Source organism: Centroberyx gerrardi, chromosome 24 (assembly GCF_048128805.1).
Source record: "Centroberyx gerrardi isolate f3 chromosome 24, fCenGer3.hap1.cur.20231027, whole genome shotgun sequence".
NCBI lineage: Eukaryota > Metazoa > Chordata > Actinopteri > Beryciformes > Berycidae > Centroberyx > Centroberyx gerrardi.
Window position 1 is genome coordinate 6,679,185 of NC_136020.1, and position 17,843 is coordinate 6,697,027.

Consider the following 17,843-nt stretch of genomic DNA (forward strand, 5'->3'; position numbering starts at 1 on the left):
ATTAAATATTTTCAGCAGGCCTACTATCATATTGAAGGCAGAATGTCATGTTGAAATAATAACAAACTGCTGTGACCTTTGTGCGAGTCAGTGACATCATACCAAGGTCCAAATCATTTTGGCTCACAAATATGACCAAAAATGGTGCTGTGAGCAACTTGGCAGAGGCTTTTCAAGCATTAAATGTTTTGGGCTGGGCAAACTACAACTGTTATGGGTCAAAAGGAATGTCTGCAGGAAACAGACTTGGGCTCAATGCAATTCAGTACAGTTGATCACCTGGATTCTTATTCACTCATCACTTTGTTAAAGTTTATTTAAAGTTGTGATAGTGACCTCTTGTGGCTGATCTGAGGCTGTTGTCAGGTTCATTGTACCATACTCCTTATTTGTGTTCTCTGCCTGTGTGCCTCGTCATGACACACTATCTACATGATTATGCAGTTTTGCGTCATGCCAATATTAGTCAAGAAGCTCTACCCATGTGGCTAACTGGCTCTCAGGTTGTTTCTACACCTGTTTCACATGCATCAGTACCCAGTAAGAACTCTAAACTTGCACACAAACATCCCAAAGCCAAGTAAGACTTTAATAAAGATTCATCATGACAACATTGATATAAATACATGACTCTGAACAGAAAATACCAAATGAAAATACAAAATATACAAAAAGAAAACGGTAAAAGCATGTATATCTCTTTCGGTTGCGGCCCTCGAGCATCCATGGCGTTGAAGCAGAAGTGTGTTCCCTGTGTATTCTAGGGTCAAGGGGTTGAAGCCGTTGTCCAGTGTTTTTTCTTTTGCCAGCGTCTTAGTGGCAGCCGCTCCCCCAGTGGAAACTGGAGTCGTAGTGGAGCCCCCCGCAACAAGGAGGAGGGGGGGGTCAAAAGACACACAAGGAGGTGCACAGTGACATCACTGACTGTTCCTCCTCTCCTTTACTCTGTCCTCTATCGGTTGGCTCCTCCTTATCCCCAGACCCATCGCTCCGACTGGGAGGACTTCAGCTGCACAGACTCACTGCTCTGTCCCTCCTGCTGAAACACATAAGTCATACAAATATGTTATTTAGCATATCTACTGTTATACTACCAGTATAAAAGATTAAATGACTTTCGGTTGGGGCCCTTCTTGTGTATTCTTGGGTCAAGTGATGGTGGTAGTAGCAACAGTTATGCCTGCATGCTGCTACTACTACTAATACTACTACTACTAGTCATAATAATTACATATTATTACACAGCTACCCACGTATACATGGGGCGACAGTAGCCTAGAGCAGTGGTTCTCAACTTTTTTGGCTTGTGACCCCTTAAAACGAAGCAAGGTCTGGTCGCGACCCCCGTCCCAAGTGTGCAGAGTTCAACCAAAGAATGATTTTCTCTTTTCAGGTTGTTTCATTTGATTCATCATCAGAGGCCTAGAGACTGAAAACTATTCAGTATTTCACAAGAAAAAAAGCAGAAGTAGAAATATGCTTTTTTCCTATCCCATAAATCATCTCGCGACCCCCCCAAAATCATCTCGCGAGTCCCTGGGGGTCCCGAAACCCGAGATTGAGAACCACTGGCCTAGAGGTTCGAGAAGCAGGCTTGTGACCAGAAGGTTGCCAGTTTGAACCCCCGGACCGCCTGGGAAAATGCGACAAGGAAAGTGAATTAGTAACGCTCTCTCCTCCCTCAAGGCACTGAACCCCCAACAATGTGTGTAACTATGTGAAAGTGAAGCAGGAGTATACACGCTCAGTCGACTTTTCCTGGATAAACAAAGGTTAAATTAAAAAGAATCCACACCTTGCTGGCGATGGCCCTGAGCTTGCCCAGCAGGGAGGGTTTCTGGGCGTAGACCACGTCGTCCTCAGGCTCCTCCCCCTCAGCCAGGGCGCAGCTGTCGGCGGCTGGAAGCTCACACTCCTTGTTGGCGGACATCACCAGACGAGAGTACTTATACTCCAGCCTGACCCAACACAACACACACACACCGCAGAGACAGCAGACACCGGCAGCATGAGTCACAGGATCAAAGTTACTAGCTGGCTCAAGTTTAGTGAGGCTTTTTCTGGCTTAGACAGTAGAGTTCAGCTGATATGGACTTTTGAAGGCTGATACTGATATTTTTGGATTGAAACTGCCGATAGCTGATATGTTGTGCAGATATTCAATATGTTTAAATTTGACCATTTTCATGCCAAAAAATGATCAGTTCTACAATAAATATGTAATCAAACACACTGCATCATATCATAGGTGGACAACTGACTGACTGGCCAATATCAGATTTTTAATATCTGCCAGATGTATTGGCAAACCAGTATACCATTCTAACCCAATAGACACTGTTACAGGTGGCCATATACAGTGAATATCAGAAGTCTACACATTTCAAATCTAGTTTTTATTGCCTTGAGGAAATAAAACCCATTAAATCAGACTTTCATTTGGATGTAGTAACCAACAAAATCAAAGTAAAAACAAAATTCTGACAATGTATTAAAAATACAAACTAAAACACCTTGATTGCTTGAGAGTCTTGATCTCCACTGTAAGAATGTCTTCTACTTGAAAGAAGCTGAGCCAAACTATTGCTGTCATAGACAAACAGTAAAGCCAGTAACGCCTCTACCTTAAAGATATAATTCGAGGTAATTGTAATGAGTAGGTTGGCAGATTGGTGGTAGTGTGTCTAACTGGTAGGAGCCACTGACCTCTTGTTTTTCTTCCAGAAATAGCAGGTGAGGGAGATGAGCAGCACGGCCATGAAGGCTCCGCCGCCGACCCCGACCTTCAGCCACAGAGCGATGGCCTCGCAGGGGGACGAGCGCCTGGCTGGCAGCGACGCGCCTTTGGTGCACAGCTTCGGCTCGTTCCACACATACAGAGTTTCCTGGAGAGAGAGGGAGAGAGAGAGAGAGAGAGAGAGAGAGAGAGAGGGGAGAGACAGAGAGAATGCTTGAGCTACATATTTTTTCTGTCCTTGTGAGAACGTTTGGCCCCCATAAAAATAGAATCTGAGTGGAAGAAAAGTGGTATAAGAGGTGTGTGTGTGTGTGTGTGTGTAGTACCTGGGCGCCTCCCTTGCATGCGCCCTCTATCTGGTGGTAGTCGCCCTCGGTGCAGCGTGGGCAGGCACTGGCGCTCTCCCACAGAAAGTGAAATGTGCATCCATCACAGGTTCCTGCAGGACAGGAGCTGCACACACACACGCACACACACACACGCACACACACACACATACACACACACACAGGAGATCAGGAAAACAAAAAGCAGAGAAAACAGGCAGGAACACAGTGATTTCATATGAGAAATATGAGTTGTATGTTTTCAATATGATCTGATAACAGACAGCAGACTTGCACATATGGTCCCTCTATCTGGAATTTTTGATAAGGTAAACAGCTAATAATGCACATATGCAAATCTGCATGTTCTGTAAGTATATTATGTACAGCTGTAAATTGGATATATTTGATTGGATATATTTGATTTGTATGACCTGTAGGTAACTGCACACATGTACGTATGATCTGATATTGTAGAAGGCTAACAATGCACATTTTGCACATCATGCATATATTCTCTAAATTCACATATTTGTTTCATATTCTCCTGTTTTCTCATTTGTTATATATATATATGGCATATATCACCATACTTTCATCTATTTCATATTGCATATATTCTCATATTTCTCACATTTTCATATCAAACATATTTTTCATATTTTTACTGTCGTTTTGCACAGCATGCATACATGCATAAAATATTTTCCATATTTTTTCATCCATATCCATTTTTTCTTAATATGTTCTTGTGTTGAAATTGTTGGTTATGGTATGTTTGCTCTATTCTTATTTAGACCCTTTATATTTTTAAAATGTGTTAATTAAGTCATTTTTGCTATATCCTATTCTTTGATGCTGCAATGACTCAAGTTCCCCATAGGGATCATTAAAATGTAATCTAGTCTAAAAAACCTGAAATACCTCCATAAACCACATCCATGAAAAAAATTACAACACAGTATAGCACTAGATGATTAGAAAAGACACACACACACACACACCTACCTGGGCACAGAGAGTTCTCCCAGTTCAGATTTCTCTGGGTTACAGCGAATGGAGATGACTGAACTCCGACCCTGATCGCACGAGGCCGTAGCCTGGGTTGACCTGAGAGAAACGGGGAACACAGTTAGGACTTAAACACTCTAAAAACACACACTCTGTCTCTGTCTCTGTCTCGCTGTACCTGTAGAAGAAGTTGATGTCTGGGACGTCCTTGGAGTTCTCCGGGAAAAGCTCCGGTTTAGCGTTCACCCCATCCAGGACGGTGTCTACTGTCACTCCTGATAGAGAGACAGAGACAGACGCACTAAAACCACCTTTTCTTTCTATAATTACTTTCTATAATTAATTTTTTAACATCTTTCGAAATGACAAAGGGGGCAGGGAAAAGCTATCATGATGAAAACTGTGTTGTTGTGTACCAAGGAAAGTGTCTGCGAGGCTGATGGACTGAGAGGAGAGGGCCGTCCTGAAACCCCGCCCATCTGCTGGGATGATGGTTGATTGGCAGATGAAGCTGTCCACTGAGTTGACAAACTGAGCCGAGTCGCTCTGGCTGTCCTTGCCGGACAGATCGGTGACGTTATCCATGCAGACGGCCGCCCTCTTGCCCTGCAGTCGACATGCAACAGTAGAAAAAGCTTCGATGATCATGTAAGTTAAGAGCAAAAGGAACAGGATTAGATCGAGAGACAGAAAAAGGATTAAGATTAATGTGTGTGTGTGTGTGACCTACAGTACCTCGTGGCCACACAGGCTGATGTTGAAGAGGTGCAGGTACTTGGTGCCCTTGGAGGTGAAGCTGGGCCCGATGGTGAGCGAGGCCACGCTGCTCAGACCGCTGAGGTCAAAGGTCAGCGTGCGGTTGTCCTCGGTGTGGGAGAAGGAGCAGTCGCTGTAGCAGCGGGAATGCTCCTGAGAGAGAACACAGCACATCAGAATCAATCTGTCACCCCAAAATACAACACAGCCCACTTTGGAGATTTACTACTGGAACATGGATCGTTCTGGTCCCCAGTTCTGATGATGAGTCACGTTGGAAGCCATTATGAAACACATTTGTCAAAGCATAGCTGTTCAAGAGCGACACTGCTATATTGCAAAATATTTAATTATTATTACTTAATTATCATTCTTTTTATTACAATGGTGTGTTACTGCTAATTTTTATAAAAGCAATAAACCTCTCGTGGCTTAGTGCTTAAAGAAAGCACAATGTGATGAGTGTGAGAGAGAGAAAGAGAGAAAGAGAGAGAGAGAGGGGGAAAAAATTGGGAAAACACCCCATAGAAGCCCTGCAGAGCTGAGCGAAAACATCCTCAGAGTTCACAGAAACACAGCCAGCGCTGCATGCAGGGCCGAACTGGGCCAAGACCCGCTCATATTACACATTCAGAAGTGTGAGCCATCACATTTTACAAATGTGATGGCTCACACCCCCCAAGAGCCTCCTCTTCCAGCTGGTCCTGAAGCTCCGTCCACAAACATCCAACAACCCCACAGGCCTAACTTCATCTGGCCTAAGCAGATCATCAATAATCAAAAAGGAAATTACCTCACTTAATGGAAAGAATCAAGCACATAATGTTTTTAGTGGAATTAAAACCCTCGGAGATAGACACTCTTCTCGATTGCCCTGGCAATACTCCCAAAACGATTTCCAAGATGGCAGTGTATAAAGAACTACTTGCTCATATGCTTTTTTTTTAAAACAGATGTGATAAAAAGAAAGAGTTTATTTCACTCCAGATAGGCTACAAAGGAAGTATGCTGAACTCTCTTTTCTTTGCTGGAGATGCAAAAAACAAAATGGTGCTTTCCTTCACATGTTTTGGACCTGTCCTTTATTGCTGTCTTCTTTCAACGTCCAGTCTGTTATTAATTGTTATTATATTATTTAAAAAAAAAAATACACTGATCTTCTTCCTCCCTCCCTATCCCAGTGGTCAAATGAACTGTCTACATTTGCTACAATAGAAAGTAACTTTTTTTTTTTCTGTATTTGGCAGCCTCACATAGGGAAAACTTAAAAAAAAAGTGCTGAAAGCCTTTTTTTCCTCCTCTTTCTCCCTCTTTTATGAGCCTGTTTTGTGTTTGTGGTATTATAATCTTTTGACTATCTCTGTTTGAAAACCCAAATGTAAATGCGTTTAATGATCTTCCCCAACCCACAAAAACATCTAGAAAATTCAGAAAAATGGTGAGAAAATTGCTGAGAAGATTCAGTGTGACATCAGCTGCAACATTTGTCAACTGCTGTCACACATACAAGGAAATAAGCTGAATGAAGCCCATTGTGCAGTATATAGTGTTCTGTTTACTGCTGTAACCTGACTAGGAGGAATGCTGATCAGCTTGTAACTGTCTGCTTTGTCCATGTATAGAGTCTTCATGCCAACTGAGAGGGAAAGACAGCCACAGCAGGACTCTCTACCTTGTTGCTCCTGCTCCCCGGCCCGCACGGCACACAGGCGTCCTGGCCGTAGGTGTGGCGCCCCGCCAGGTGCGTGTTGGCGGGACACTCTTGGCACCGGTTGGTGTCTCTGTCGATGTAGAAGCCGGCGGGGCAGGGGACGCAGGAGGAGCCGGCCTGCCGGGAACTCTGGGACACCAGGGCGCAGGCGCGGCACGCCGACGCCACGCCGTCCAGCACGTTGGTCACGCTGATGGAGTACAGCTTCACCATGTCGCCCACGTAGCGCCGCACCTACACACACACACACATAAACAGAGATATAAATGTTATATACTGTATATACTCATATTTTTCATTATTTTTTCATAGTCTCTGTATGTTCTACTGGTATTACTTTGCACACCCTCATAATGCTATAGTTCATTTTTTCATAATTTCATCCATATATTTCTACATAACATGTTACGTTGAAATTTTGATACCCTCCATTTGCTATATTCATATCTATATTCTATTTTCTTGTACTGTATCCTATTATTATTTACTGCTGCAACATCCCAATTTCCCCATGGGACTTGTTTCATCATATCTTATCTTGTGTTATATGACTATATCTAATGCACATTGTATGATTAAGGGGAATGAAGTGTGTGTGTGTGTGTGTGTGTGTGTGTGTGTGTGTGTGTGTGTGTGTGTGTGTGTCAACTCACGTCCACAGCTTGATTGGTCCTCTGGAAGGCCCAGGTATAAGAGACAGAGGCGTTCCTGGTCATGATGTGTGTGTAGGACTGTTTCTCCTTACTGCCCTCCCAGGACTCCACCACTGTGGTGCTTTTCCTGTTCACGTCCTGCAGGGGGCAACACAGTCAACAGGTCAGAGGGGAAAATATGGATTGGATTAGAGTACAGATTTAAAACCAAATAAGCAAGTAAAATGGATGTGCAGTTTATAAAATGCACTGAGGAGCCAGAAAATCAGAAAAATGCAAAGTGTCTCTATGTATAAAATGATGATGATGAAAAAGCTGATGATGAGGTTCACCTGGTAACAAAAGCACAAAAACAACAGAACAACAAAAGGACTTCAGCTGGACCTCAATGAGGATGGCGTAACTTATCTGGCTTTCTGGTGAAGTTAGTCATAACCTAATTACTACCTTCTGGCTCCAAATATTTACCCGGACGCACAGACACACACGCACACACAAGCACACACAAGCACACACCATCATGAAGTAGAGCTCACAGTCGGCAGAGCAGATGGTCTCGAAGACAAAGGTTATCCGGCCAAACTCACTACCGGTCATCCCTGAAAGAGAGGTTGGCACCCTGCACACACACACACACACACACACACACACACACACACACAGGCAGAGATTTAGTTTATACACTTTCAAAATAATCGCACACACACACACTCAGTGTATTCAAATATAAATACTCTTGCAGTGGATTTAGACAGGCACAAAATTAATTTTTTAAATTCTTTATGGCACAGATTGGATCTTTTCCTCATAGCCCAAAAGAACACACAGAAGTTCATTCGAAGTTCAGATTCTCTCTTCCTATGCAAATGCAACCTTAGATAGATAGATAATGAAAAGCTCACACAAGCACCCAGAATCCCCCACTGAGACTCCAAGAAAACACACACACACACACACACACACACACACTTACTTGAAACCGGGTACATGCAAGTTGAGGATGAGATAGTCGTTATCCGAACCGCCCGCTCCGCTGCGGATATGATCCCCTGCCACCTCCCATCCTGATCAACAACAGGCACACACACACACAGGCATTAAACACACAATTCACACACACACACACACACACACACACTTAGAAATTGGTCCAGTATTTCTCACCGTTCATGTCGTCACATTTGGAGTTGCCCACGTTGAAACAAGAAGTCTTCATGTTGGACGGCAGGACGTTCCACCATTTGTACTCATAACCCAACACTGGCTCTGTACCTGCAGGGCACTCTGCGCACGCTGGTATACACACACACACACACACACACACACACACACACACACACACGCAAACATTTCATTTAAATACCACAGTGACATAATTATTGGGTCAAACATTACTAGTGCTTGTGTTTCCTTGGATAAATAAAGGTTACAAAAAAAGGTTAGATGAGGTTCAGAAACGTATCCAGTCTGCCTCAGTGTGATAGTAAGTGTCAGAAGTGGAAGTGTGTGTGTGCAGGTTTTACCGGAGGTGCCGTCGGAGTGGGTTCCAGGCGGGCAGGGGAAGCAGGTGGAGTCGTTGGTGTTGTAGTAGCCGGGGTTGCAGGGGGGGCAGGGCTCCCTCTGTCCCGTCTGAGGCAGTTCCACCGCCCCGGTGACGTTCTCCACGCAGATCTTCGGCTCCACCCACCGGTACAGAACCTGCGTCTGTGACCGTCACAACCAGAGGTTACCAGGGGCGGAAAGAGAAAACAAGGTACTCAAGTAGAATTGCTCTTACTTTGCTGAAATTTAGTAGAAGAAGAAATAAAATTACTGGTGTAAAAATCCACTTAAGTAAAAGTAAAATGTAGCTAATTCAAAATGCATGCAGAATAAAAGTTACTGAGTTACTTAAAAATAACAGATTTTCCCATGCAAGGCAAAATGGACAAGATGACTCAAACAAGGTTCTTTTAATAATAACATATTCTTTGCAAAATAAAGTGCATACATGAAGTAAAGCATGAATCAGCAATAATATAGTGATGTGTTAGTGGTGGTTTCTGTAAAGATCATCCCTCTTTTCCAACATACTGTGTGTGTTTTACTGTGAGTGTTTTCAGACATGTGAGTCTAAACAGGCCCAGGTCATGGGTAGTTGATTTGGATCTGATGACATGCGCTGACTTTTGACCTTACATATTCACCGTTTCCTTCACTCATCACATGTATTGTCCAGTGTCTGATGCAGTGATTATGGAGCGCTGACGAAATTTGCGCAATGTAACAGATGCGATTTAAAATGTAGCAAAGTCAAAGCATACTTAAGTGAAAGTACAATTACTCGCTTCAAAAATAGTCCAAAAAGTACAAGTACACAAAAAACTTCTAAATTATAGTAACAAGAGTAATTGGAATTCATTGCATCCTGTGCCTTTCTGTTTGAGTAAGCGGAGGGAAGGGGTGATTTACAGTGGGTCTGAATGGAAATGGTATTAATTATTAAATGCTTCCGTCTTTGGTAAATAACTCAAAGGTATACACACTCTCAATATTTCTAGGTTTGAAGGCCTGAAATGAAAATGAAAATCCATGAAGTCAGACTTTTTTCACTTTCATTTGGATACTGTAACTGGGAAAATGGAGCTAAAAACAAAAGACTACCGATCTCTGACAATGTATTAAAAACTGAAAACTAAAACACCTCTGTTATGAAAAATGCCCACACCCAGAAGCACCTTTAGCTTCGATAACAACAGTAAGTCAGTTTGAATAGTGTGCAGCCTTTTGTATGTGAATAAGTAAGTAAGAGTAAAAAAAATAAGTAAAAAAGAGTGTGTGTGTGTGTGTGTGCATGAAATAGGGGGACTGACCTTCCCTTCGCTGTCGCAGGCCGTGTGGATCTGGAAGTAATCCTTCTCTGAGCATGCCGGTCTCTCCTTGCATTCTGCCCATCCCTCATCTGAGAGAGGAGGGGAACACAGGGCCAGTAAGTGTGTGTGTGTGTGTGTGTCAGTATTCCCCCTTTTGACTTTGAATGGAAATTTTTTGGTGTTACATGTTGGTAACATGGTGTTTTCGGGGGGAAAGCGCTGCTGTACGTACGTGAGTACTGGTTTTCGGGGCAGGCGGTGCAGGAGGACACTCCCTTCCTGGAGGAGGTGTTGCTGGGGCAGGGCTGGCAGGACGAGGAGCCGGGGGACGGGCTGAACCAGCCGGGCCGGCAGGGGAAACACTCCGACGTGTAGGCTACACCTGGACACACACACACACACACACACATAACAAGCACATACGGAGAAAACGTCATGTTAAGCCATATTTGAACTCGGTTAGTTTCAATGGGAGAAGATTTCTGTGATTTCCCTTAAATTACTGCTCACAGCATGGATGTCCAACATGTGCATGCTGCCACCTTGCATCATAACATGCATCTATCATCTTGCATCATAACATGCATCTATCATCTTGCATCATAACATGCATCTATCATCTTGCATCATAACATCATCAGGTTTTGATTTCAGAAGGGATTTTATTTATTTTACTCCTCCATTGTATGGTTCTCCAGCATGTGGTGTTGGTGGTTGATGCATTTGTACTGAGGTCAGAAATCTCCCGCACTACAGCCTCCCTGATTAGATTATGACAATCTTCCAGCCACCAAATCAGAACCCATTATTACATTAGGGAGATATCAGTTCAAACTGGATTATCAGAGTTTGCTGAACAACTGCACACAGACAAGACAGATTCATACTGGATTAAAATCACTGAGGATGTTAGTAATAACTACTTGAGACTACTTGAGGGCTTCAGACTCACTTTAGCAATGCAAAAGTCTGTGAGTGTCTTTGCGTGTGTGTGTGTGAGTGTGTGTATGTATATATTTCATGCTTTACCCTCTATCTGGATGTTCTTGAGCAGGACAGGTTTGACCATCTTCCCTCCCACCAGGATGCCGGTGGTTCTCCAGTACAGGATGTTCGTCCCGGACTTCAGACTCACCTGAGACACAGAACAACAGGCACACAGTGAGCCATACACATTCCGCATACCATCACACACACACACACACAGAGTCACACACTCTCCCTCACCGTGTGTGTGTCCCATTCTCCGTTGCTGGTGACTTTGATCCACTTCTGGTCGTCAGTCTGGGCCATTTCCTGGCACTGCTCATTCTGGACCTGAACACATGTTAATGTGGTAATTATTAGCTGCATAAAACCGATTGTTTTACCAAGCAACAGCCGCTGGTCTTCACTGATCCAGATTAAGCTTACAACACCTAATTTGCCATTGAACTAGGATATTGTTTTATGACGACTGATATGGATACTGATAGTTTTGGATTGAAGCTGCAGATAGTATATATATTGTATCTTTAAATTTTCATCCCCCAAAAATAACAAGTATTCAGTGTTTCCCACAGATTTTTTATTCTTGTCAGGGTGGAAAAGCCTCTGAAACAACATTTCAACCATCACGGGACACTAAAACTCTCCACTGAAACCCACACTGATGAAATTCATTTTAGCAGGGGTGAGGCAGGTTTCAATGCAGGTTTTTACAAACTGACACCACTGAAGCTGTTGAGTAAAACCCTCCCACACCACACTCGAATGATTTCTCTGAAACATAATACCAATAAAAACATATTGACTAGCTGTGGTCAGGAAGGAACCGCCATCATATCAGAGGTGGATGAAGAAAACTCCCATATCAGCTTGATATATTAGCAGACAAATACATCAGTCTAACCTTAACCTGAACTACAGTTGTGTATAGGCGTATATAGGCGATGACAGCACTTACATAGAACTCAAAGAAGATGTTGTTGTCTGGATACTGGTAGGTGAAGGAGACGGAGCCCTGCTTCTCCAGCCGAACAGCGTAGACCAGAGACACCGTACACTCGTCCCGGCTCGACTCCAGATACACACCCTGCGGCGTCCAGGATGAGCTGCAGCACACACAGAACACACAGGAGAGAACTTAGCAAAATAAGGGTCTGCACTCTGTTTCTGTTTGAGTTTTATGTTTTTATTCCATTTAGGGGAAATGTGCCTTCTGAGGAGAAAAGAAAACAAACACACAGATTCATGCAAATATGGAAAACGCAAATGTAATTTGTAATGTAAAATGTACTGATTTTTTTGTTTGTAACACTCAATATACTGTATTTGCATGTTTATTTTTTATCTCTGCATGTTCATCTGTAATGCAGGGGAAAGGTAGTGTGTGTGAGCATGTGTGTGTGTGTGTGTCCACCTGTTACAGGCCTGGCTGTCCTCTCCGGACGGCCCGGGGTCCATGTAGCTGGCCAGGCTGGTGAAGCCGGCGGGGATGGCGTCCCATTGGTCGAAACGGACGCCGCTCCCCAGCGAATAGGAGCCGGCCACACACGGCGTGCACTGCTGCGTGGACATCTCTAAAAACTCCCCCGCCGCACAGGAGAACGCTGCGAGACGGGGAGGGAAGAGGGTCAGATTTGCATGTAATTAGTGCACACACATGCATGAACACACACACACACCAACACACACACACTCTGGTAGCACTTACAGCAGTCTGTTCCTCTGGTTGGAGGTGGGAGGTCGGAGCAGGAGCCCTGACTGTGAGGGATGGCCACTCTCCAACGTGACCCTGTGCTGTCACACTCTGTGTATTTATAGTAGTAGTCTGTCTGCAGAACACACACACACACACACACACACAAAGATCAATATCACATCCAAAAATTCCTCTGTGTAGATGCACAAAAATGTTTTTATCTGTTGCATCACCCCTCCACCCCACCCTCCAGCTCCACCACTGCTCACACACACACACACACACACACACACACACATACCCAACACACACACATACACTCAAGTCTACCTGAAAAACCAGTTCATCCACAATACATTTTACATACAGTATTAGACACAGACGAGCATGGAGCTGAAGATGAAAACAAAAGTCGGTCGTGGAAACGGGAACGCGTGTGTATGTGTGTGTGTGTGTGTGAGGGAAGGGTTTGCAGGGTAAACATGGCGACCGACCCTGATCGCCACGGCAACCGGCCACTCCAGAAAATAACCTCAGGGAAACTAATGGTCCATTAAGAGCATGACGGCCGGCCATCTCCACAGCGTTCTGACCCCAACCCCCCTCCCTCCTCTTCAGCTGCCAGCACTATGCTGCTCATCACTCCAACTGACCGTCGCACAACCTGCTGCCATATTTATTTCACTATCATCTTTCATATCACAGCTTAAAATGCATTTTCATAGACTTACTTTAACATAAATGTAAAGGCTTTCTATCTTATTTTACTTTACATATTTAATATTCTCACCGTTTTTGAAATTTGTTTGCTAGTTTTATCTCCTCCCTATATATTTTTCTAATCTATTATATATATTTCTATTGAAGCACATTGAGTTTTTGAACACATTTTACTATTTCATAATATACTATAACCACAGTGGCATTTGGACATAGATTGCAGCTGCCCCACTTTACAGCTGCCATGACACTGAAGGACAATAGTTAATTCTGCATCAAATCAAACTCCTTGACTATGTGATGCCTGCAGAATAAAGGCAACGCGACTTCTTCGGTATACGATGTACATTTTAATGCAACTTCACTGGAGTCTGAAGCCTCGTTCTGGCGATTCTCCATGCATCTCCTCCCCCGAACCTGCTGCTCAGGCCATTACTGGCCCGGCAATCAGCAGAGAACACAGACAGTCGGCTGAAGCAGAGCAGAGGCGCATAAGTAGCAGCCAATTAAACTGGAACAATGCAAAAATGGCCTGCAATGTGTGTATGGGGAATTAGTCAGAGAGAGAGAGAGGGAGAGAGAGGGAGAGAGAGAGAGAGAGAGAGAGAGAGAGAGAGAGAGAGAGAGAGAGAGAGAGAGAGAGGGGAGAGAGCTGGCTTGCTGATGCAGTGTGTGTGTGTGTGTGTGTGTGTGAGTCTCCAGTAAAGATAAGCTTGAGGTCTTTTGTATAGCTAATCACCTCTCTCCAGCTATACCAACAAATATGGCCATTCATGCCATAGCCACATGTGCACACACACACACACACACACACACACACACACACACACACACACACACAACATTGGAACCCACTTCATTAACATGTAGCATGGCAACCTGTGCTGAGGTTCACCTGCTCCCTCTGCCTCTCTCTGTGTAAACGGACAAAGCGAGGGCTGATGCCTGTGCTAATATGTTGACAGTGGGGAAAAGGTGAGATTGATAAAAGGACGGAGGTTAATGTGTTTCGCTCGTCTCCCGGGTGACTCACACTGGTTGCCATGGAGACTGATGAGAGAAGGGGGACAGGGGATAAAAATTCAGCGCCACGGCAGCCCATCCTATGAGTCAGGAGACTGTAGGCAGAGTTGGGCTGTGGATTTTAGGACACCGAGGTTCGACCGATATGGGTTTTTGAAGGCAGATGCCGATACTTTTGGATTGAAGCTGCTGATAGCCGAAGAAATTTCATTTGACCATTTTCATGCCAAAAACCTCTGAAAAAATTCCCTACATTTCATGGATTCAGTTTTTACCCCAGAACTTGTCAGGGTGGAAAAGCCTCTGAAACAGCATTTAGACCATCATGGGACACTAAAACTCTCCACTGAAACTCAGACTAACAACATCCATAGGTGGGTTAGTGCCTTCTTAAAGCAGGGTGAGGCATACATCAGTCTTACCCCAGCAGACACACACCTAGAGCTGTGGAACTAAATACCTGTCCTGTCCTGCTGGTTAGGTGTAAAGTGTCAGCGTTTCAAACATTTCAGGAAGTGGATGTCTTCCAAATATGTAAAATTTTGGCATTGGTCGTCTTGTCTTATCCAGATCGTTAAAAAATGCTCTATCACTGCCAACTAAACAGCAATTTTTGCTTACATTTTGAACTGAAACTGAATTGCCTATATTACTCTTTCTTTATAAATTTACACTGTCCATCAACAGCCATGTATCCTAACAAACTGTCCTCGAGCAAAACACTAAACCTTGTAAGTTGCTCTGGATGAAACCATCATCTAAATGCTTAAATGGTAAAACTGATAAGTCTATTATTTTTGTGGGTGTTGTTGATTTAATATTGAACTGTGTAACTATCTACACTGTAAGAGATGACAGTGGTGACAGTGATGAGAACAGTTGCTCTTATACATCCCATAATAATCGGATAATTTCGTGTGAATGAAATGACAGTGAAATCAACCTATTCCTGATGTTACTGTGCGACTCCCTGGAAGCCCTTCAGGGGCCCCTGGAGGTCCCCGAACCCCCAGTTTGACAACCGTCGCTGTAAGACGATCATAGGCTACAGCCTGTGTGATGATGCAAGCTTGCTTTCGGGGTGATTCGAGGACTGGGTTATGTGGGATTCCCACAGCGGCGGCATCCCACGGCTGCATCCACAGTGAGCTGTTTTTATTCTCCGCGGGAGGGGGGGCCGGGAAGGGGGGGGGGGGGGGACAGGACAGGACAGGACAGCCCCCGCTCTCCCTCGCTTCCACCTCGACGGTAATCCTATAGCCCGACCGGCCCCGGCAGGAGGCTGCACATGAGGAGCGATGGAGGCCAAAGCAGCCAGCAGACGGGACGGGATGAGATCTCGTTATGGAGCCGTTGCTGTGCGATGTTTAGTCAACACGCCTCGCGTTTAAGCCGATCAAGAGCGCGGAGGGGATCGTGCAGACCATAGATCCAGACACTGCTGTACCAATATAACACATGCAGTGGCTTCAGACCACTTGTCCTAATAAGTGGCGTTTATTATGGATTATATAAGGCTATCACTGCATTCTTCATCGTGAGAAACACAGAATTGGCTTGTAACAGCCTCTTGCATCTAATATGGTGGTTTATTTGCATGCATGAGCATTTTATTGACTTGAGTGCTGCCATAAAATAGCAGGCGATAAAAAACAGTAATATTTGGATATGGGTAATAAACAGTGCTATTAGGACATTGATCCTGCAGTTAGGATATTAATAGTACTAATATAGTTTCAGGATGCTGCTAATATAAAGCAGCATTAGGATGTAGATGATAATAATAATAAACAGTGTGGTGTTAAGACAGCGCACTCACCTCATCGCACGGCCGCAGGTCTCTGTCGGCGGACGCGGATCGGTGAACGGTGATGAGGAATAAAACGCAGCGGGGGAACCAGGACCCGAGCAGCTGTTCCCGCATCCTCAGCTCGTGTCACAAGCAGCCGGCCGGAGCTCTCAGAGGGCAAAAGCATGTAAAGGCTGCGCGGTGAAGATTTGGTTATGGTGCACCTGTCATTGATGCGCCTCTCTCTCTCTCTCTCTCTCTCTTTCTCTCTCTCTCTCTCTCTCTCTCTCTCTCTCTCTCTCTCTCTCTCTCTCTCTCTCTCTCTCTCTCTCTCTCTCCTCTCTCTCCACCCACACCAGTGTCAAGCCACATAGAATTAAAGATGATATTTCCGGTCACGTTTTTCTAAATAAAACCCCTATTAATGAATATGTGTGGCAACATTTTACCAAAGTGAAAATGAAGAATACATAGCCGTCATTTGGGTAAGGTCGCACAATACAACCCAAGAAACACCATGAACCATAGTGAATATAGCTTATGTTTTTAGCATCTATTTCACAGCTATACTAGTCACTCTATTTTTACTTTACTTTTCCATACTTGCTTTTGATATGTTTTTGTTATGTACCTACAATCGAATACTAAGATTAGATTGATATGGATTTTTGAATCATAATATCAATGGTGATATTTTTGGAATGAGGCTGCTATCTGATATTTTGTGCCAATATTCAATATCTTACATAATCTTATATAATATCTAGAAAAAAGAATTAGCCTACTTAGCCTAAATAAATTTTTTTTTTCTAAAATTGACATTTTACGCTTTTATCTTATATATCTTATATAATCGTAGCTCGTAGGCCTATATAATATCTAGAAAATGTTGGATTACTTTTTCTACAATTGACAAATTCTACGCTTTTATTTCGAAGGCAAAATCGCCCTACTTCCTGCCTTACTCTGGTTCATTCTCGTTAGCTTCACTTAGCTCAGCGCTAAACCCTCAGACAGTGACGTCACCAGTCTGCTAACACACGTTATCTTGATTGACAGCTAGAGATGGACAACATGCCTGCTGGCACCTGAGCTTATTATAGACCTGTGCTGCTGGTGGAGTTTGGGCCTGAACATGCCGCTGAAAGAGACAGGCTCAGCTAAAGAGAAGAAGAGGTAAAAGAGCATCATGATGTGACAGCCCCCGAAATTTAGCATCACATTTAGCATCAGTACAAATGTAGAAAAATGTACAAGGGCGTTAATTCAGTAAACCCTAAGATATGGAACAAGTCCTTGCATCTCATATCATTTGCCACCAAAACTGCCAAATGATTAATGATTACTGACAAGCTATTATTATTAATTGTTTAGTTTGATACATTATTAGACATAGGTCACCAAGCTATCATCTTACAGGGAACATTGGTCCTGAATGCTCCCTTGTTTTTTTTTTTTCATAGATTTGACTTCCAAACAGATTTCTGGAGATTTTTTACTTGACCTTTATTCTCCATATACTAATAAAAACTACAAGATCAAATTCGGATTTGCTTAGCCTGAGTTATGCCAAGAAAACATT

General features: G+C 43.7%; 1 protein-coding gene across 3 annotated transcripts; it reads right to left on the bottom strand.

Moving 5' to 3' along the window:
* Positions 1-570: 570 nt before the first annotated feature.
* Positions 571-16,491, bottom strand: elapor2b (endosome-lysosome associated apoptosis and autophagy regulator family member 2b). 3 transcript variants are annotated; one of them, XM_071920559.2, is made up of 22 exons: positions 16,292-16,491; positions 12,742-12,862; positions 12,448-12,637; positions 11,992-12,139; positions 11,274-11,363; positions 11,076-11,181; positions 10,279-10,428; positions 10,047-10,135; positions 8,718-8,898; positions 8,359-8,487; positions 8,168-8,258; positions 7,711-7,813; positions 7,195-7,332; positions 6,503-6,775; positions 4,810-4,983; positions 4,491-4,680; positions 4,253-4,349; positions 4,072-4,173; positions 3,064-3,190; positions 2,707-2,885; positions 1,796-1,958; positions 571-1,036 (listed from the first exon to the last, which is right to left on the bottom strand). In XM_071920559.2, the coding sequence occupies exons 1-22, from the start codon at positions 16,394-16,396 to the stop codon at positions 971-973; spliced, it is 3,012 nt and encodes a 1,003-aa protein (XP_071776660.1). In that variant the 5' UTR covers positions 16,397-16,491; the 3' UTR covers positions 571-970. The 3 variants fall into 3 exon arrangements, with proteins under 3 accessions (XP_071776660.1, XP_071776659.1, XP_071776661.1); XM_071920558.2 differs by having other exon boundaries at positions 571-1,039; XM_071920560.2 differs by having other exon boundaries at positions 571-1,039; positions 12,742-12,858; positions 16,292-16,309.
* Between the last annotated feature and the right edge of the window lie 1,352 nt (positions 16,492-17,843).

Bases quoted from the DNA above. Each gene is read 5' to 3' on its own strand.
- elapor2b (XM_071920558.2), bottom strand. From the start codon at position 16,396: ATGCGGGAACAGCTGCTCGGGTCCTGGTTCCCCCGCTGCGTTTTATTC. The intron at 11,364-11,991 runs GTAAGTGCTGTC...ACATGTGTTCAG, and splicing joins ACATCTTCTTTGAGTTCTAT to GTCCAGAATGAGCAGTGCCA. The intron at 7,814-8,167 runs GTAAGTGTGTGT...GTGTGTGTGCAG, and splicing joins TTGCATGTACCCGGTTTCAA to GGTGCCAACCTCTCTTTCAG.